At 57.7% G+C, this 16,984-nt stretch overlaps 1 protein-coding gene across 1 annotated transcript; it reads left to right on the forward strand.

Annotated features, from left to right (window-relative positions):
* Window positions 1-5,463: 5,463 nt before the first annotated feature.
* TSPAN1 (tetraspanin 1) lies at window positions 5,464-10,046 on the forward strand. Its single transcript, XM_057430730.1, has 8 exons — window positions 5,464-5,555; window positions 5,689-5,753; window positions 6,990-7,196; window positions 7,591-7,665; window positions 8,377-8,475; window positions 8,858-8,995; window positions 9,448-9,531; window positions 9,804-10,046. Exons 2-8 carry the CDS (start codon window positions 5,697-5,699, stop codon window positions 9,855-9,857), a joined length of 714 nt encoding a protein of 237 aa, XP_057286713.1. The 5' UTR covers window positions 5,464-5,555; window positions 5,689-5,696; the 3' UTR covers window positions 9,858-10,046.
* The last annotated feature ends 6,938 nt before the right edge of the window (window positions 10,047-16,984 follow it).

Raw genomic sequence — 16,984 nt, forward strand, 5'->3', positions numbered from 1 at the left:
GCATCAGTTCTCAGCTCACTTCCAGCCTGGGGACACCCATGCTGGGAACGTCTCTGCCCTGATGTGGTTTGTGTCCCAGTGAGTCGCAGCAGAGCCAGTTACAATGGGGCATGGACAAGATGTCCCAATATCTGATTGCTTGTGAGGCACAAAGAGGTTGATGGGATGTCCCCAGAGGTGTTTTGGGGTTTCTTTTAATCCTTGCTCCTCACACTGACTTCTCCAAACTGGCAGCTGCTCCTTGTCTTTGCTGTGGGTCAGGCATCCTATAAATAGATGGTACCTGAAACATGGGCTTTGGGAAATGCACACTGGCCCAAGGTTCAAGGGAAAACCCAAGGTGCTGAGTAAGGCTGAGGAAGCTGAGGCCCAGAGGCCAGCAGAGCAACACAGGAGCGGTACAAGCCCTTCCACCCCATAATTTCAGCAAATCCCTCTCTCCTTTTCCTGCAACACATGAACTGGCCATGCAGGGCAGCAGCATCCTGGAGGATCTCACCCCAGGTGCATATTGCTGGGCCCCTGCTGCCAGCTTTTGGGGACTAAAAGGGCCTTTTCTCTCCCTTGTCCCTTAACCCACTGGCACTGTCAGAGTTGGCTGCAAACAGTCAAACACTGCCCTTCTCCGACTCTGCTTCCCTGCCTGGGGCTGTCTCCATCGTGTCCCTGTGCCCCAGAAGAGGATTAGAGCTCAGGAAGGTGATGGGTGCATCACCACCTGATATTACCACCCATTTTATGATCAATCCCAAAACCAGGCCAGGAATTAACACAGTCCCAGGGCTCTGGGGCAGGGATACACCACAGCATGACATCCATCATCTCCCTTCCCAGGCTGCTGAATGAGATTTCTCCTTCCTAGCAGCAGCAATCTTCCCCTCCTAATGTACTTTAGGGTCCCCAAAGCCAAAGGCACCATCTCTTGCTGGACCCAAGTCCCATTGCCCCCTCATTCACCCCAGATGGGGCTGAGCATCACCCCAGCATGGCCAGCTCCTCCCCCAGGGCCCCTTCTTGGTGCTGGCCTCTAACCATCCCCAGAGCACCCCTTAATCCCCACTCCAGGCTCACTGCAGCAGCATCATTCCCCAAACTCCCCCACCCTGAGCTGCCCTCATCCCATTTCACCTCTACACTGCTAATTTAACCCCCACCTCACTCCAGCCCAGAGGTAGTACATCACTCAGGATGAGCAGAGAACCCTCAGGAAGCACCCTATGAAGGAGCAAAAAGTGCTTCAGCCCTTCACTGCTATTTATTGAGCACGCAGAGGAGCTGCCTGTCAGGCCCTGATTAGCTACAGATCCTTCCTCGTTTGCTTAATGAGCAGCACTCATCGCAGTGAGAGCTTTGCCTTTGACTTGCCTGGTCTCTGCTTTTCTGAGGTGTGCAGGAGGAGGCATCTTGCATCCCACATTCCCCTTCAAGCTTCCCTTTGCTCATTGTCCATCCAGCCCAGGATGGGGCTATGTGAGGAGAACGACATGTCTCCTTGCTGGGGTCCCCGTGCTCTGCTGCCATTCTCTCCTGGATGGAGGGACAGCCCTTGGTGGGAGCATTTCCAGGGGCTGCCCAGTGCCATCACAGCTGGCCCCAAGATGTGTTGGTCGCACTTACCCTGTGCTTCCCGGGATGTTAGCCACATGGCTGTGAATAAACGGAGCATAAATAGAGTTGTTAATGTGCCGGGCTGGAGTAAGTGAGGTTGTGAAGCCCTTCCCAGCTGGAGAAATCACAGAAACAATGTCTGATTTCAGCTGACATTTCACAGTCGGCTTTTTTGGTTTCATCTCCGCTTCCTCCCTCCGGAGAGGGCCACGCTTTGCTTTCTCTTCTCTTTAGAAGCAGCAAAACTCCCTCCCTCTTGGTTTACTCTCAGGGTGCCCAGGAGTGAGCTCTGGCCTCTGTGGGTTTTGTTTGAGGAAGTGCCAAGTGCTTCTTCAAACAACCTCCCATCGCGGTGCCCACAGCAGCCAGGAGCTGCTGGCTCCTACATCCCTGCTCTGCCACCACTGCCACAGTGCCTGCCTGGGCTGGGGTACCCCCACCTGGGGATGCTGGAAACAAAACCAAGGAACATAAGGAAAAGCTTGGGGCTCTGCCTGGGGCTGGCACTGGGGCTCTTCCCCTCTCTGCAGGGTTGAAGCTTCACAGTGGGGAAGATGCCAGGAGTGGGTGCTGGCGGAGAGACTGCGGTGCCAGGCAGGGCAATCTGTATGGCACTGGGTACCGATGGCCCCTCAATGCCACCTCCCTAGGCAGCAGATGTCAGCACACCCTAGCACTGCACCCTGACCAGAGCCAGGTCCCACACCTCAATCCATGATGGGAGAAGGTCCTATCAACTGGGTGAGGCAATGAAGAAGGCTTTGCAGCCCTGCTCTCACTTGCAGCAGCCCCCAGAGCATCAGTGCTCGGCATGCGGTTGTCCTGGTGTGACCCTGCAACGCAGCCCTCTGCATTCCCCAACTCATCCCACTTGGCTTTACAGCAGCTGGTGCCTCGACATGGACCTTGCTAATGAATTTGGGAGGGATTTTCTGGCCTGAACACATATGAGAAACAAGGAAATGTTATCTTGGAGGGGTGTGGGCAGGCAGCCAGTGGAAGGGCAGGCACCGGGGGACCCTCTGTGGGGGGTACATACACAGGAAGAGGCTCAGCTCCATACACAGGCAGGGAGATGTCATTGAGCCCCTCTTTAATTGCATTATTAACACACAGCTAGAAACAGCACCGTGGTTAAAATCAGCTACATAAGGCACAGGGCTGGATCCTTGCCCTGAGGGACTCACTGTGGGATGCACCGCTGGGACATACTTGCAGCTCCCACTTATCACCCCTGTATTTCCACCCCCTGGCACAGATCATGGCACTAAATGGGTCAGATCCTGTGTTTTGGACTCAGGCTGTAGTTTTGCACACAGCCATGGGGTTGGGGTGGATTCCCCCAATGTGGGAGCTGCAGCACAATGAAATCAGTGTGGTCCCACTGCCCGGTCCTTCCCGGGGAAGAGACATGAGGCAGGGAGCAGAGCTGGCAGCTTTTCCATGAAGAAAAACCTAGGGAGGGGTGCTTGATGCAGATCCTGACACCAGACATGTGCCCAGCATGGGTCAGCAGCTGAGGTGGGGACAGAGGACTTTGGGGTGACCGATTACAGCCCACTTCCCTGCCCTCAGCCTCCCAGAGCCAGGCCTGCTGAGGAGGAGCTGTGCTACCCATGTCCCGGTGAGAAGCATCCCTGTGCTCCAGGGAAGGGGATGCTCAGGGTCCAGCCAAGCTGCGTGCAGGGATGGGAGCAGTGGGGAGGTGGCAGGGTCCTGCTGGGCAGGAGGGACATGGGAATGTCACCAGGCTCGTCCCGCTGTGGTCAGGCCAAGCCTTCCTGAAGAGCCAGAAAATCCAGCCCTGGCTCCCTAATGGGGCTCAGATGGGTGCTGTTGGGGAGCGGCCAAACCCCAGGCTGCGGTGCTGAGTGCTGGAGAGGTGAATGGAGCAGCCCATAGCTGGTCCTTTGAGTTTCCTTGTATCTGGGAATGATTGGGAATGAAAGCTACTACCTATGTATTTGCCTCAAAATCTTTTTGAGGAGGGGGGATTGTGTGCAGGCTGGGATGAGGCGATTTCTGGGAGAGGGTCAATATGATGGGGGTCTTGTTTTGCATAGAAGGGTAACAACCCCTTTTGGGAGAGGGATAAAGGCTGAGCCCCTCACTCTGAGCAGCTTCATGGCAGCAGTGGATGGGCAACTACTGCAGGGAAGGGTTGAGGGGGAAAGGGTTAAAACCCCTGGCTTCAGCACAAGTTGCACTAACATCCAGGGTGCCTGGGAGGGTTGAAGGCTTCCCCAGATACCACTGGGCTTTGGCTGGAGCCCAACGGGGCTGACTTCATCCTGCTGAAATGTATCATTATGGCCAGGCAGGGAATTCACTGTGGGGTTTCGGGGGAGCTGGGTGCAGGGTGGAGTGTGCTGAGCAATCAGACCCAGCATTTGCCGGCTGCTGCTGCAGGGTGAGGGCTCCCCACCCTCCTGCATCACTCCTCGGTTTGACGACAAGCTGAAGGGACACACTGTGGGTGCTGGGGAGGGGTCCGACAAGAGCTCCTGCCCCAAAGACACATTGCATGAGTAAGAACCACCTCCATGGTCAGTCCTGGGGATGCAGCATCCCTGCCTGACTCTCTGTTGCAGCCCTGTTTAAGCAGCCCTGTTTCAAAGCGTCTTTCCAAAGAGGATCACTTTTGGCAGCCCTTAGGCAATGGCAGGTCTCTGCTGACCTGCTCCAGTGCTGGCATCTGTTACGGCTGTCACTGTCCTCTCCTGCTGTCACCCTGCTGTGTCCCCGCCAGCAAAAATCTGCCTCCCTGCTCAACGGTTAGTGATGGCCCATACAACTTTGGGTTTTCCTTTGCAAACTGGATCTGTGCCCTCCTCTGCCTGCTCCTGGTTTTGCCCAGGGAGCTGGAGATTGAAGTTTTGGAGGTCCCTGCCCGAGTGGTCCCAAGCAGTGGGGCCAGCAGCGTACACACAGCATCAGCCTGGAAAGCTGGGGGGACACAGTCATGGTCCTGCAGGAAGGGATGGCAGAGAGGGGCCAACCCATGGGGATGCCCATGGCCAGAAAATCCCAAGGCCAGTGCCCAGCACTGCTGCTGAGCGCCTGTGCAGGAGGGCAATGGGGTGGTACCCCCACCATGGCTGCAGCATCTGCCATGGGGGAAGCTCCCCTTCTCCACCACTCCCCCTCCCACACCCCGGAATAGTTACAATTGCCCCCCAAAGTCATAGAGTCACAGACTGGTTTGGGTTGGAAGGGACCTCAAAGCTCATCCAGCTCCAACCCCCTGCCATGGGCAGGGACACCTTCCACTAGAGCAGGTTGCTCCAAACCCCGTCCAGCCTGGCCTTGAACACTGCCAGGGATGGGGCAGCCACAGCTTCTCTGGGCACTCTGTGCCAGTGCCTCAGCATCCTCATAGTAAAGAATTTCTTCCTAATATCCAGTCTAAATATCCTCTCTTTCAGTTTAAAGCCATTCCTTTTTGTCTGTCCATATGTGCCCTTGTATAAAGTCCCTCTCCGGCTTTCTTGCTTCCCCCTCAGGCACTGGAAGGGGGCTACAGGCTCATCCCAAGGGTCACGGGGCTTCCAGGTTGGGTCTCAGCGAAGACACAGGCAGGGGTACTTGTCCTCGAGTGTTGTCAGCTCACAGGAGCACTGGGACGGGGATATCATATCCCCAGCCCCACCGCCGAGAGGCCGCGGTGACGGGCGCGGAGCAGCATCCAGCCTCACTACCTGCATGCCCCGGGTCGGGCCGCTCCGGCGGCAGAGGGCAGCAGGCACCAGGTACCCAGGGACACGCGTGGCTTCATCCCCCGTCCTTCTTCCCTCCCTCCCTCCCTCCCTCCAGGGGGTGGCCCTGTCGGGGCCGGGCTGGACGGGGCGGGAGGGGGGGATCCAGCGGAGGAGGCGGCCCCGGGGCCGTGCCCGCTTAAAAGGCGTCAGTGCGGTCGGGACGGGGCGCTGGGACCGGTCTGCGTTCAGGTAAGCTCGGCTCGGCCATTGGGGAGTGCGCCCCGGGGATCCCCCTCCTCTGCCCCTCGGGGGACTGGCCTGGGGGGGGGGGGGGGGGGCTGTGGTTGGGGATCCCCCCTGATCAAGTCTGTGCTGTCCGCAGGTGCAAAGATGGGGTGCTTCACCTTTATCAAGGTCATGATGATCCTCTTCAACCTGGCCATATTCGTAAGTGCGCCCCAGATGATGTCTCTTCCCCGGGGGGACTCGACCTTGGCGGCTTCCTGCCCCTCGGGAAACAGGGATGAAAGGCTGGGGACCGAGGGAGTGGGTCCTGGGGAGCACACTGAGCCGGGCATGGGGCTGGGGAAGCCATCCCCTGTGGGGTCTCCTGCCCTTCCATGTCCCCGTCTGTGGGGGACTGAGCAGGGGATATAGGTCCATGCGGGACTTGTGCTCCTGGGACCCCGGTGGGGTGTGAGGTCTGGGCTCTGGCACCAAGCTAAGGACTAAAGCCTTGGGCTTGTAGGGGTCTTGCTACATTGGTGTGTCCAGTGCTGGCCAAAGCCCGGGGGACCATGCTGGGCTCAGGGGATGGTGGCTGTTGCATCAGCGACCCACGTCCTTCCTTGTGCTGAAGCTCTGGTGAAGGGTGCAGTGTGCCCCAGAACAGGGGGGTTTGCTGGGTCTCTGCCTGTAGGGGAGCAGCCCGTGTGTGTTACAGTGACCTGCAGTGCTGGGGGTCTCCCAGTATCCGAACTCCTTTCTAGTGTTGGGATATTGGGAGTTTCCAGAGCACATTCAGCCTCTGCTCCCTCCCAGAGCTAAAAGGTGGTGGGGCTCTAAGAACGACCCTGGCTACGCAAGAGTGATGGATCCAGCGGGAAGGGGCTGTGGTGGGATAAAGCTGCAGGAAAGGGGGGGGCTGCAAAACCTCCAGCCTCACCCTGGTGAAACACTGCTGCCTTAATGCTCCTTCCAGGGCTTGGGAAAGGTGGAGCGGGTGGAGGGCAGGGCTGGGGCAGGCTGGAAGCAGCCCTGAGCTGACCTTGCCAGGTGTATGTGAGCCTCTGGGGCTCCCTCGATCCGCCGCTCCCCCGTGTAAGTGGGTATCTTCCCTGGATGGAATCTGTGGCAGTGTAATGGTGGCCAGTGTGAGCTGGACATGTGGGTCCCTCTGGGGTCAGGGGGTGGTTGGTGACACGGCTGGCTTAGCTGCCTTGAACAGGGGGAGCTGTGACACCACAGCTGGGAATGTGCTGGTGGTGGGGTGTGTTTAAGGATACTGACCCACCCGGACACACCAGGTGTGTGGCAGCAACACCCTGAGCTGCCTTTAGTGGCCATAAAGTATTGATTTGGTGTAGCAAGAGCTTGCAAATGGGAGAAATAGCTGTGCCAGGACCTTCCCCAAATCACACATCTCTGCCTGCCTGGGAGCTGACATTGTCTTTCTCCTCCCAGCTCAGTGGTGGGACCCTGCTAGGAGTTGGCATCTGGGTCACAGTGGATGGACAGTCGTTCCTGGATATATTTGGGGCAATCTCCTCCAGCATCCTGCAGGTTGTGAATGTGAGCTACTTCCTCATTGTCATCGGTGCCATCCTGCTGGTGATCGGCTTCCTTGGGTGCTACGGAGCACAGAAGGAGAGCAAATGCCTCCTGATGATGGTATGGACCTGACTTGTCTCCTTATCAAGCCTCACTTGAGCTTGGCCTCTGGTGGGGGAGATCTGAGGGATGGATTGTTCCATGGAGATGTGCTCCGTGGATGTTCCCATGTGGCAGAAGGCTGGGTGGCCCTTGGAAAGGGCAGTGCTGGACCTAAAGTCTGCCCTGGGTTAAGGGTGAAAGGAAGCAGAAGCTGGTGCTGAGCAGAGGTCTCCTTTGGAGCATGTTCGGAGAGATCAGCCCCATGGGGAAGGCTGGAGGATCCCAAGGTTGTGTTGCCCATGCCCTGCAGCAGAGCTGAAGGCAATGAGACGGGGATTGAGCCCTGAGGTGGTGTCCTGTGGCCTTGGGAATCTTGTATTGCTCTGACCTCCCTCCCCTTGCTGTATTCTAGTTCTTCGCAGTGGTGCTGATCATCTTCATTGCTGAAGTTGCTGCTGCCGTGGTGGCTCTGGTCTACACGGGTGTTGTGAGTACCATCTGAGGCTTGCTTTGGGCTAATCTGGGACCCATTCCTACCCTTTGGGAAAGCAGGAGGCGATGGGGCTGGTGGTGCTGCCCATGGGTGGGGAAATTCAGAGGTGGGCACTCCTGCTGGAGGAAGGGATGCTGGACCCTGCTGGCACCAGCTATGTGGGCAAGGTGGGGCAGCCTGGCTGGCGTGAGGATGGAGTGAACAGGGATTCCCATTGCCCTGAAGAAATGGGCATTATGGTCCAAGTTTTGCCCTCTTCTTTCTCTCAAATGCCTTAAGCTAGTACCAGCCTTGACACCTCTCCACCTCTGATGGCAGGAGCCACATAGGAGAGGAAATCCCTAATGCTTCATGCTCAAACTCACCCCCTTATTAAGCACCTGAGAAACCACCTGGGGAGAAAGGTGACTGCCTCATTAGGCACTGGAGAAGTCAACCGCAGAGCAAACATCATTCCTGGCTCCCTCAGTTGTGCTGCTTATCACATGACTCACGGGTCATAAGTGGCCTGGGTGCCATAAAGTACTGGTTAGTGGGGAAGGGGCCAAGCTATCCTCAAGCCGAAAGGATGTGGTGTGACATGCTCCTGGCCACTCTGGGCCTGGCTGGTCTCCTCCCAATAGCTTGAGACCAGTATGGGGGATTTTAACTCTGTGATGCTCACCAGAACCTTCTCTGATGGTGTTTCTCTGCTTCTCCTTCCAGGCAGGGACACTGCTCACGGCTGTGGTGACCCCTCTCCTGAAGGATAAGTACGGGGTGGATAAGAGCTTCACACACATTTGGAATGTCACCATGATGGAGGTGCGCTGAGCCCTGGGGCCCCCATCTCTGGGCCAGAATGCTCCCAACATGGCTCAGTGGTGCAAACCTGGGCTTTGGGATGGGCAATTCCCATTCCGGGATGGGAATGGGGACAACATCATCATCCTGCATGTGCTGAGCTGTCCCCTCCCATCAGCTTCCCAGATGCCTGGGACCTACCTGCTTGGGGTCCAGTGGTCCCATGGCTGAGGGGAGAACTGTACATGCTTGAGTATGGGCAAAATCCTTGTTCCAGGAAGGCCATTGAACACCAGGGTTGAGCTGGGTAACTCCCTCCATGGGGCAGCGGTGTTCAGACCTGGACACCAGGAGGAAGACCTGAAGGATGCTCTCCCCATCCTTTCCTTTCTCTCCTTCTTAGGTCCATTGCTGTGGCCTGAATAACTACACAGACTTCAACGACTCCGTCTGGTATAAGGACCATGGAACCTACCCCGAGCCCTGCTGTAATAGCACACAGCCCTGCACCTACATGGCAGCTGCAGAAAGCAAAGTCACGGTATGGGTGCACCAACAGCTCTTCTGGCAGAGCCTGGTTTGGGGTGTGCTTTGGCATGGGGCAGGAGACCTCCCATGTAGCTCCAGCCCCAGCTTGGGACATGGTGCTCTCATGGACCTTAAGTCCGGGGGGATGCCTGGTGGAGGCATGCAAAGATGCTGCCATTGCTCTGGTCCTAAGGGGAGCTCTGTCGCAGGTCGGCATGCCTGGAACTGAGCATGAATCCAGGCACCACTCTGGTTTTCTGTGTGATTTCCCTGCCTATTCCCCTCCTTTCTGCCCCTAATACCATGATTTGGCCTGGGAAGTGGCTGAGTTGCCCCTCGATACCCCCAGACCATCTCTGCCTCCATACTGGAGAACTGTACCACCCTTCCTGGGGCTGCTGTGCCCCAGCAGCTGGGGGAGCACCACCTCTTGCTCACCCTCACCTGTGTGTTTGCCTCCTGCAGGGCTGTTTCGATCAGATCTTAGAAGAAATCAGGACCCATGCAGGTGTGGTGGGTGGCGTGGCTGCTGGCATCGCTGCCTTGGAGGTGAGTGCCTGAGCATCATTGTGCTCCTTCGCCTTGTACCTGGGTGTGAGTGGTGACGCAGGGACCAGCCTGGGTGGCAAGGGGCTGGGGCAGTCCTATGGCCCACCATCTGCCCCAGGGTGGCTACTGAGCCTTATTCCATTGGTACACCCAACTCTTCCTCCTTGAGCGTGCTGGGGATGGATGCTACAGGCTGTGACCCAAACCCATGCTGGGTGGAGGGATGAGACAACACACACCTGTGGGTGCTGACTTTCTTCTTGCCACCCCAGATTGCAGCCATGGTGGTTGCCATGTACTTGTACTGCCATCTGGACCAGAAATGACCCCACAAAGCAGGAGATGATCTGCCCCCTCATCGTGCCGGGGTGCTCCTGTGGCGTGCCGTGCTCTCCGGGGGACCCCATCGCTCCCTGGGCCTGATGCTGTCTTGTGCACTGTGATTTTGTAGCTGCGTTTTGATCTACTGAGCTGGGATCTGTAGAGTTTGTGTATATTTTTGTACTGTTATGGGACACTGAGTCTGTACATAGCGATTTGGGGGGGGGTTTGAAGGGGGGGAAGCTGCTTGGTCTGTTTAGCTGATGCCAGAGGGAGATAGAGCAGCGCAGGGGCTGATCAGAGCTGCTGATCTGGCAGTGGCGCAGCGATGCCTTGATAAACCTTGCAGGCAGGTGCTGTGCCTTTCCCATGCTGTCTCCACTGTGTCCCTAAGTGGGGGCTGCTCCGTGCCCCCCTCATCACTCCATTGAATCATTGTAGGTGGTAACTACACTTCCTATGGGGATGTATCTACCCCTACACATGTTTTCTGCCAGCCCTGACCATGTTGTCACCTAAATGAGGCACTGGCTGGTCTGTGCCCCTGCCCTGGCATGAAGACAGCCCTGTTGGTCCCTGTCCCTGCGGTGTCCGGGGCTGCCCCCCTATCACACCATGGCTGAGCCCTCTCCATCTGTAAAGAAAACCAATTAAATTGTTCATCTTGGATACAAACCTGGAGCCGATCCTGGTGCTGCTTCAATGAACGGCCTGTGCCTGGGGAGCACAGCGGGGTGCGGGGCTGCTTTGCCTTCCCCATCCCCAAGAGCCCCATGCAGGCAGCACCGCGCTGCCCGCAGCCTCCTCACCTGCTCCGGTGCTTGGAAACCATCAGCCCCGTGTTTGCACAACAGCCGGGAGTGGCGGGGGCTACCATGAGCCTTGCAAAACAGCCCTGCCCTCCGCAACAGCCGCTGCTTGCTCAGCAACGTTGGGTTTAGGGACTGGGCAACAGCCTGGCTTGAAAGGCAGGGCTGGTTACTGGGGGGGTTTGGCCTGGTGTTCGTGTCCCCATCAGCCCCAGGAGCGTCAAATGGGGTGGTACCTCCCCCCCGCCCAACTCCATCTCTGAGCATCTCTATCTCCCAGCATTGTCCCACTCTGATGCACCCACAGTCCTTCTATGGGGGGTGATGGGCAGGTTTCCAGCCACCCTCTTCCCCAGCATCACTCCCTTGTTGCCTTTGGCATCATGCCCCCCTTGAGCATCCCCTTGCCATGCCTCACTTTCCCCATTTCATAGAATCACAGAACGGTTTGGGTCGGAAAGGACCTTAAGATCATCCAGTTCCAACCCCCTGCCATAGGCAGGGACACCTCACACTAAACCATGTCACCCAGGGCTCCGTCCAGCCTGACCTTGAACTCTGCCAGGGATGGAGCATTCACAGCTTCCTTGGGCAACTCATTCCAGTGCCTCACCACCCTTACAGTAAAGAACTTCTTCCTTAAATCTAACCTGAACTTCCCCGTTTAAGTTTGAACCCATCACCCCTTGTGCTGTCGCTACAGCTCCTGATGAAGAGTCCCTTGCTCATTTTAAACATGAGGTGGTTTGGGGTGGCTGTACTGCTTCACCCCCTTTCTGCCATGAGGTTCCCCACCTCCCTGGTGTGGGGCAGAGCACTGTGGGGCGGCGGCTGTTAAGGACGAGGCGATAGGCAGTGGGGCAGCAGCCCAGTGTGCAAACACTCTCTCCATGCACTGCCTTGCTCCAGCATCCCCTTATCAGCTCCTGCACTGGGTACGGGGCTGCACCAGGGCACAGCTGAGGTTCCTCAGGGTCCAGCACCCAGTCGGGGGCAGAGGGGTGGCAGCGGGACAGGCGTGGGCGCCTGCTCCCCACCCAGGGGTGACTCAGCCCTGGGGACATGGGTTCTGGCCCTGCCCCATGGCAAGGTGCGTGGGGAAACTGCTATAAAACAGCTTTCTCTTCCTCTTCCTCCTCTCTGGACACGTGAAGGACCTGGTTCCGGCCATAAACAGTGAGCTCATGGGTGACGTCAAGCCTTTTAATCCTCTTTTCCCTCCCTGGGTACGCAGGAACCCAGTGCTGCCCAAAGCCTTTCCTGGTCGTGGTGGCCAGGAGCTGGTTGTCACTGAACCGGGCACCGCTGGGCACATCTGGCCTGGCCTCATCCCTCTCTGCTCCTGTATGGGGCTGCCTCGCCAAGCAGGGTCCTGGCAACCACCCTGTGCCATCACCCCAGCAGGGTGCAGTGGGATCGGGGTGATTCCCGGCTGGTCGGAGGCTCCCGGCTTCACACCTCTTCCTGGCCATGGGGTTTCCCCGCTCAGGACAGGCCGTTTCTGTGGCACTGGCTGCAACCACAAGCTTGGTTCCTCCCCTTCACCCGCTAGGGAAACCTGAAGGACCAGTTTCTCCTCCCGGATGCAATTCCTCCCCATCACCCTTCCTGGCTCTCAGCTCCCCTGGCAGCCCAAAGGGCAGCAGTGGGCCAGTGGGGGTAAGTCTGGATGGCGCAGCAACCCCTGTGCTTCCACAGTGCCACTTCCCTCTGCTTCCCACTGCCCAAGCATCTCCAGAGCTGTTGGGATCCACAGAGGACCCCCATCCCAGCTGGTCCCACACCAGTCCCAGGATGCACCCCAGCCCACCACCCCAAGTGGGTGCCACCAGGCATCTCTGCACCTTGTAACCCTTAGATTGCCTGATCCCCCAGACTGGCACCCCAAAAAAGCTGATCATTGTGCCACTGGAGACCGAGGCCAAACAGTTCCTAGGGGCACATGGTAGCAAACACAAACTTCCTTATTGCCCCCCCCCAGAAGGTGTCCTTGGGCTTGAAGTGCCCTGCATGACAGGGTGTGTGTGCTGGGATGGGGATTACTCTTTTCTGCCCATAACACAGGGCTGGGGACAGCAGGAGGGTAAAGTCTCTCTGTATGGGGACTGCAGGAGGGTAAAGTCTCTCTGTATGGGGACTGCAGGCAAGCGAGCAGCACCCTGCCTCCTGCCAGAGCCCGGGCTGCTGCTGTCTCCTTCCACGCACCCCCTTGCGCACCTCAGTCCATGTCTTGTGCCTTGCCCCATTCCACCATGGGCAATAGCCCCCTGTGAGGGTGACAACCAGCCTGGCCTTCGGAATGGGGAGAGCTGGTGGGGGTGAAGGGAAGGGTGGCTGAGCCCTTCTCTTGGGTAGGGTTTGCCCCTATCTTGGCTGAGGAGGTGATGAGGATGGTGTGGAGAGACCCGGTTGTGTGTGGGGTGGCTGGGAGCAGAGATGGGGTCACTCTTAGGGTTGGCTCAGAGTTGGTCCTTGTGATCTGGGATTTGTTTTGTGGGGAAATGGGTGCATGCAGACCCCACAGCCACTGGAACAGTGTGGCATCTCCAGCCTCATCCAGTCTGCTGCAGCCCCATGAATCCACGTGTGATGGGGACCAGCCCAATGCCACCATATCACCCACCCTGCAACAGCCTTGGAACATCTTTCTACTGGGAACAGCCTCTTTAGGAGCCCATGTAAGGAATTTCCACCTGCTTGGAAAGTGGGATGGCTCAAGGGCAAGCTGCTCCCTCGGAAGCAATAAGGAAGGGGCTGGTGTGTGTGCTGGAGGCTGGGTGGATCTGGATACCCCATCAGCTTCCTGCGGGGCAGCATCCCCATGAGCACAGGGTGGGGAAAATGAGGAGCTAGAGCTCTACAGGGAAGGCAGATACATGAAGAGCTGCCTTTCTCTCCCCAGCAGCCCCATGGGGTGCCTGTGCACCCATTGCTCTGCCACCATGGGTGCCATGCACCAGCCAAAGCCTCAGGGGACTTACAGGGTGTGTTTGCCACCAGCATTGCCTATTCTGGGGCACAATGGGCAAACTGTGATTTAGGACATGAGCTGCCCTCGTCCTCCTGGGAATTGGTGCTGTTGGGGGGACAGGATTATCACGAGAAGGAGGAGGAATCACAGCTCTTTGGGTTTGTGCTGATAAAGTGAATGGGAAGAAAAAGCCAACTCATTCATCATGAGCTGCCCAAGGAGTGCCCGCTGTGTGGGATTTCCCCCCACCCACCATAACAGCCTGGCCATGACGTTCCCGGATCCGGCAGGAGAGGACGTCCTCGAAGGGCATGGGCTGGCCTGGGGGAAGAAGGGAGGCACTGCACCCTTTCCCCAGCACCCCCTTCCTCCCTGGCTTCCCTTCTCCTCCTCCTCCTCCCTGAGATAAACCACCCTGGGTGCCCACCCAGCCCCAAGGATGCTTTCCGGGCAGCTCCGTGTCCAGTTAATTGTTGGGTTACCAGAGGTGTCAGAAGGACTCTTCGACAGCAGCAGGCAGGAGCTGACATTGAACGTGAGGGTTAATCATTAACGTGGTGCCAAGCAGGACACAGCGTAATAACCATCACAGGGACCCAGTTGAAGATTAATTTGCCGCTGGGCTTTGTTAGGTGCAGGCACAGGAGGTGGCAGCAGGGGATGGGGACGGGCTGGGCACAGCCAGGACCAAGGGGAGAAGCCAGGCAGAGCCTTGAGCACCCTGGTGTTACAGGGCTCTTTATAATGCAGAAGGTGCTGCCTGGGGATCAGCACCCTGAGCCGGATGGAGGTGGCCTGGGCACAGCATCACTGCCTCCTCCCGCACAGTGATGAGGACAGGGCCAACACACCCTAAGCACTGAGATCCCTCCATCCCACAGGACCTCGGCTGCTATCCTGGAGGACAGTGGCTGGAGGGTGCTTCCCTCTATCTGTGGGGCACAGAGGGACGGATGTGCCATGGGAAGGGCCAGCACAGACTCTATCTCCCACATAACAGCCCATCATCAGCCCTCAGGCACTCCCTGCCCCTCCAGCGCAGAGATCCCCACTGAAAAAGCATAATGCATACAAATAACCACGGTCAGAATTCATGCAACATTCCCCTCCTCCCCCGAGCTCTGGAAAGGTCAAGTTTCATGCCAAGGCTATTTTGCCTTTGTTTAATTATCAGCCAGCTCCTGGGAAGCCGAGCAGCCCGGACAGGTTCTCTTTTGTATGGCTGCACAAAGCCAGGAGGCCGGGCTCCGGGGGGCAAGGGAGACTGGGAACCCACAGCTTAGGCAGTGTGTGCTCAAACTGGTGCCACATGGGGCTAAACTTAAACGATGACACCATGGGAGATGGCAGGTTGGTCTTCCCAGGGAGGGCAGGCGATGGGGTAGTTGTCCAGCCAGCTCCTAGACAGCCGGGTGTGCTCCAGCACCAGTGGACTGGGCTGGGAAGTGAGTAGGACCCTCACTGATGAGGCAGGATGAGGAGGGACCTGGCTCCTCGAACAGGCTCCCCAGGACTAAGGCCCTTCAGACAATGAATCTTTGCATCAACACCACCCAGGGGGAGGATGTGCTGAAGCTCTCCATCAGCCTGCCACAGGCACTCCCCTTCAAGGGGGTTTAGCATCATCACCCCATTTTGGGAAGAAACTACTGTAAATGCTGGCTCCTCGAGGTGGACACGAAGTGGTGGGTCTTGAACCTCAGCCCACATCACCCCTAGGCATCAGTCACAGCACCCTGGCAGGGGCTCAGTGCTACAGGGTCTTGCCTCAGCAGGAGGTGGATGTGGATGCTGCCAGGAGGTGAGATCCACTTGGCAGTGCCAAGCAAAACCCCTAGGGCTGGGCAGAAAGGCTCTGGCAATGGGATGCTCTCCTTGAAAGCTGTGCCTGATCCCAGGGAGGTGGCGTCAGCTTAGGAAGAAGCCCAGCCTGGCTGCAGGGAGCAGGAGGCAGCTGGTCCGGGATGCAGGTTGTGGCTGGTCCGTGCTGGTGGCTGACGCTCTTCCATTGTGGTTTTGTTTGGGTTCTGTAGTCTCTGCCCCACAAGTGGGTGCACCCCAGCTCTCCCAGGGCTCCCTGCCCCACAGAGGCAGAAGTCTGGGGTGATCTGGGCTGCCTGCAGAAGTCACCCACACAGGGCTGCCCCAGAGGGTTCCAAGGTTTTGTTCTCCGCTCCTTGCTTGGCTTCACTTCACCCCTGCCCACACCCATGCTGTGGGGAGGAGCAAAGCTGCTGCTGTGCAGGGGTGGTTGTCCCGGAGGTCCCTCCTGCAGCCTTTGCCATCCCTGGCCACAACTAGGTAGGGTTGCACAACTCAGGAGCAGGGCAGGGGCTGGCCCTGGTGTGGCATGACCTGAATTGTCAGGTCTCAGCTCCAGTTGTGGGTCTGATGGCAAGGGCCCTGTCCCCTTCGGCTATGACATCCCTTCCTTCTGCTGTGCCCCAGGGCAGGGGGTTCTTACTGCAAAATTCTTTCTCTCAAAGGAAAGAAACCCAAATGCACCAGAGAGGCCAGAACTGCAGCTCAGCCCCATGGGCTCAGCTTGCTGGATGGTGGGGTAGAAGTGCCAGAGCTGGCTGCCTGCTGCTCCCCACCATAGGACAAGCAGTCACTTCACCCTGCTGTCCCACAGGGGTACACCAAACCTAGAGCCAAGGGTCACAAGACTCTCAGGGGACAGCAGCTGGAGGTGCTGGGGTAGCACAGGGGCTGGTTATACCCAGCAGGTCCTCAGGCAGCTGGTCTGAAGATAGAAGTGATAAAGCCCAAGGAGGAAACAGCTCACAAACCTGTGCCAGCCAACTGCTCCGATCCAGCACAGCACGTCTTGGAGGACCTCTGCTGGCACAGCCCTGGGCCACCAGCAGCCCAGGTGACACCAGAGGAGAGGGAGCCGAGCCCTGGGCCATGCAGAGGGCACGTATGGAACACACGAGGCTCAACAGCTTTGCAATGTTTACTCCTGAAAAAATAATTCAATTCAGAAAGCAGCAAGCCCCGGGATGCCCACGCTCCCAGCCCCACCACAGCCACCACACCACAGCCTTACTGGGAGAACAGGGAAGGATGGAGAACAGCACCAGTGGGCCCATTGTAGTGTGTGGAGAAGGGGGATCTTGAAGCCCACCAGTCAACTCCTGCTGTTGCTGAGCAAAGGGAGCCCCAGCCCCTGGTTACTGCAGGGGAGCTTGGGTTTAGCCATTCCCTATCCATGGGACCACTCTTCCCAGCTCCAGGAGGAGCTAAGAGGAAGGCAAGCCTGAGCCCAGCCAAAGAAGGGAAAGGGAGTGCATTTAGTTTCAGGAAGGAGGGAAACTGGGCCTTGGGAACAAGAGATGCTGAGGAAAGG

Source organism: Pezoporus wallicus, unplaced genomic scaffold (assembly GCF_028554395.1).
Source record: "Pezoporus wallicus isolate ANWC-B61680 ecotype Strahan unplaced genomic scaffold, APGP_CSIRO_Pwel_v1 contig_10084, whole genome shotgun sequence".
Lineage (NCBI taxonomy): Eukaryota > Metazoa > Chordata > Aves > Psittaciformes > Psittacidae > Pezoporus > Pezoporus wallicus.

Coding starts and splice junctions, on each gene's coding strand:
- TSPAN1 (XM_057430730.1), top strand. CDS start 5,697: ATGGGGTGCTTCACCTTTATCAAGGTCATGATGATCCTCTTCAACCTG. Junction 5,754..6,989: donor TCTTCAACCTGGCCATATTC/GTAAGTGCGCCC, acceptor TTCTCCTCCCAG/CTCAGTGGTGGGACCCTGCT. Junction 8,476..8,857: donor GGAATGTCACCATGATGGAG/GTGCGCTGAGCC, acceptor TCTCCTTCTTAG/GTCCATTGCTGTGGCCTGAA.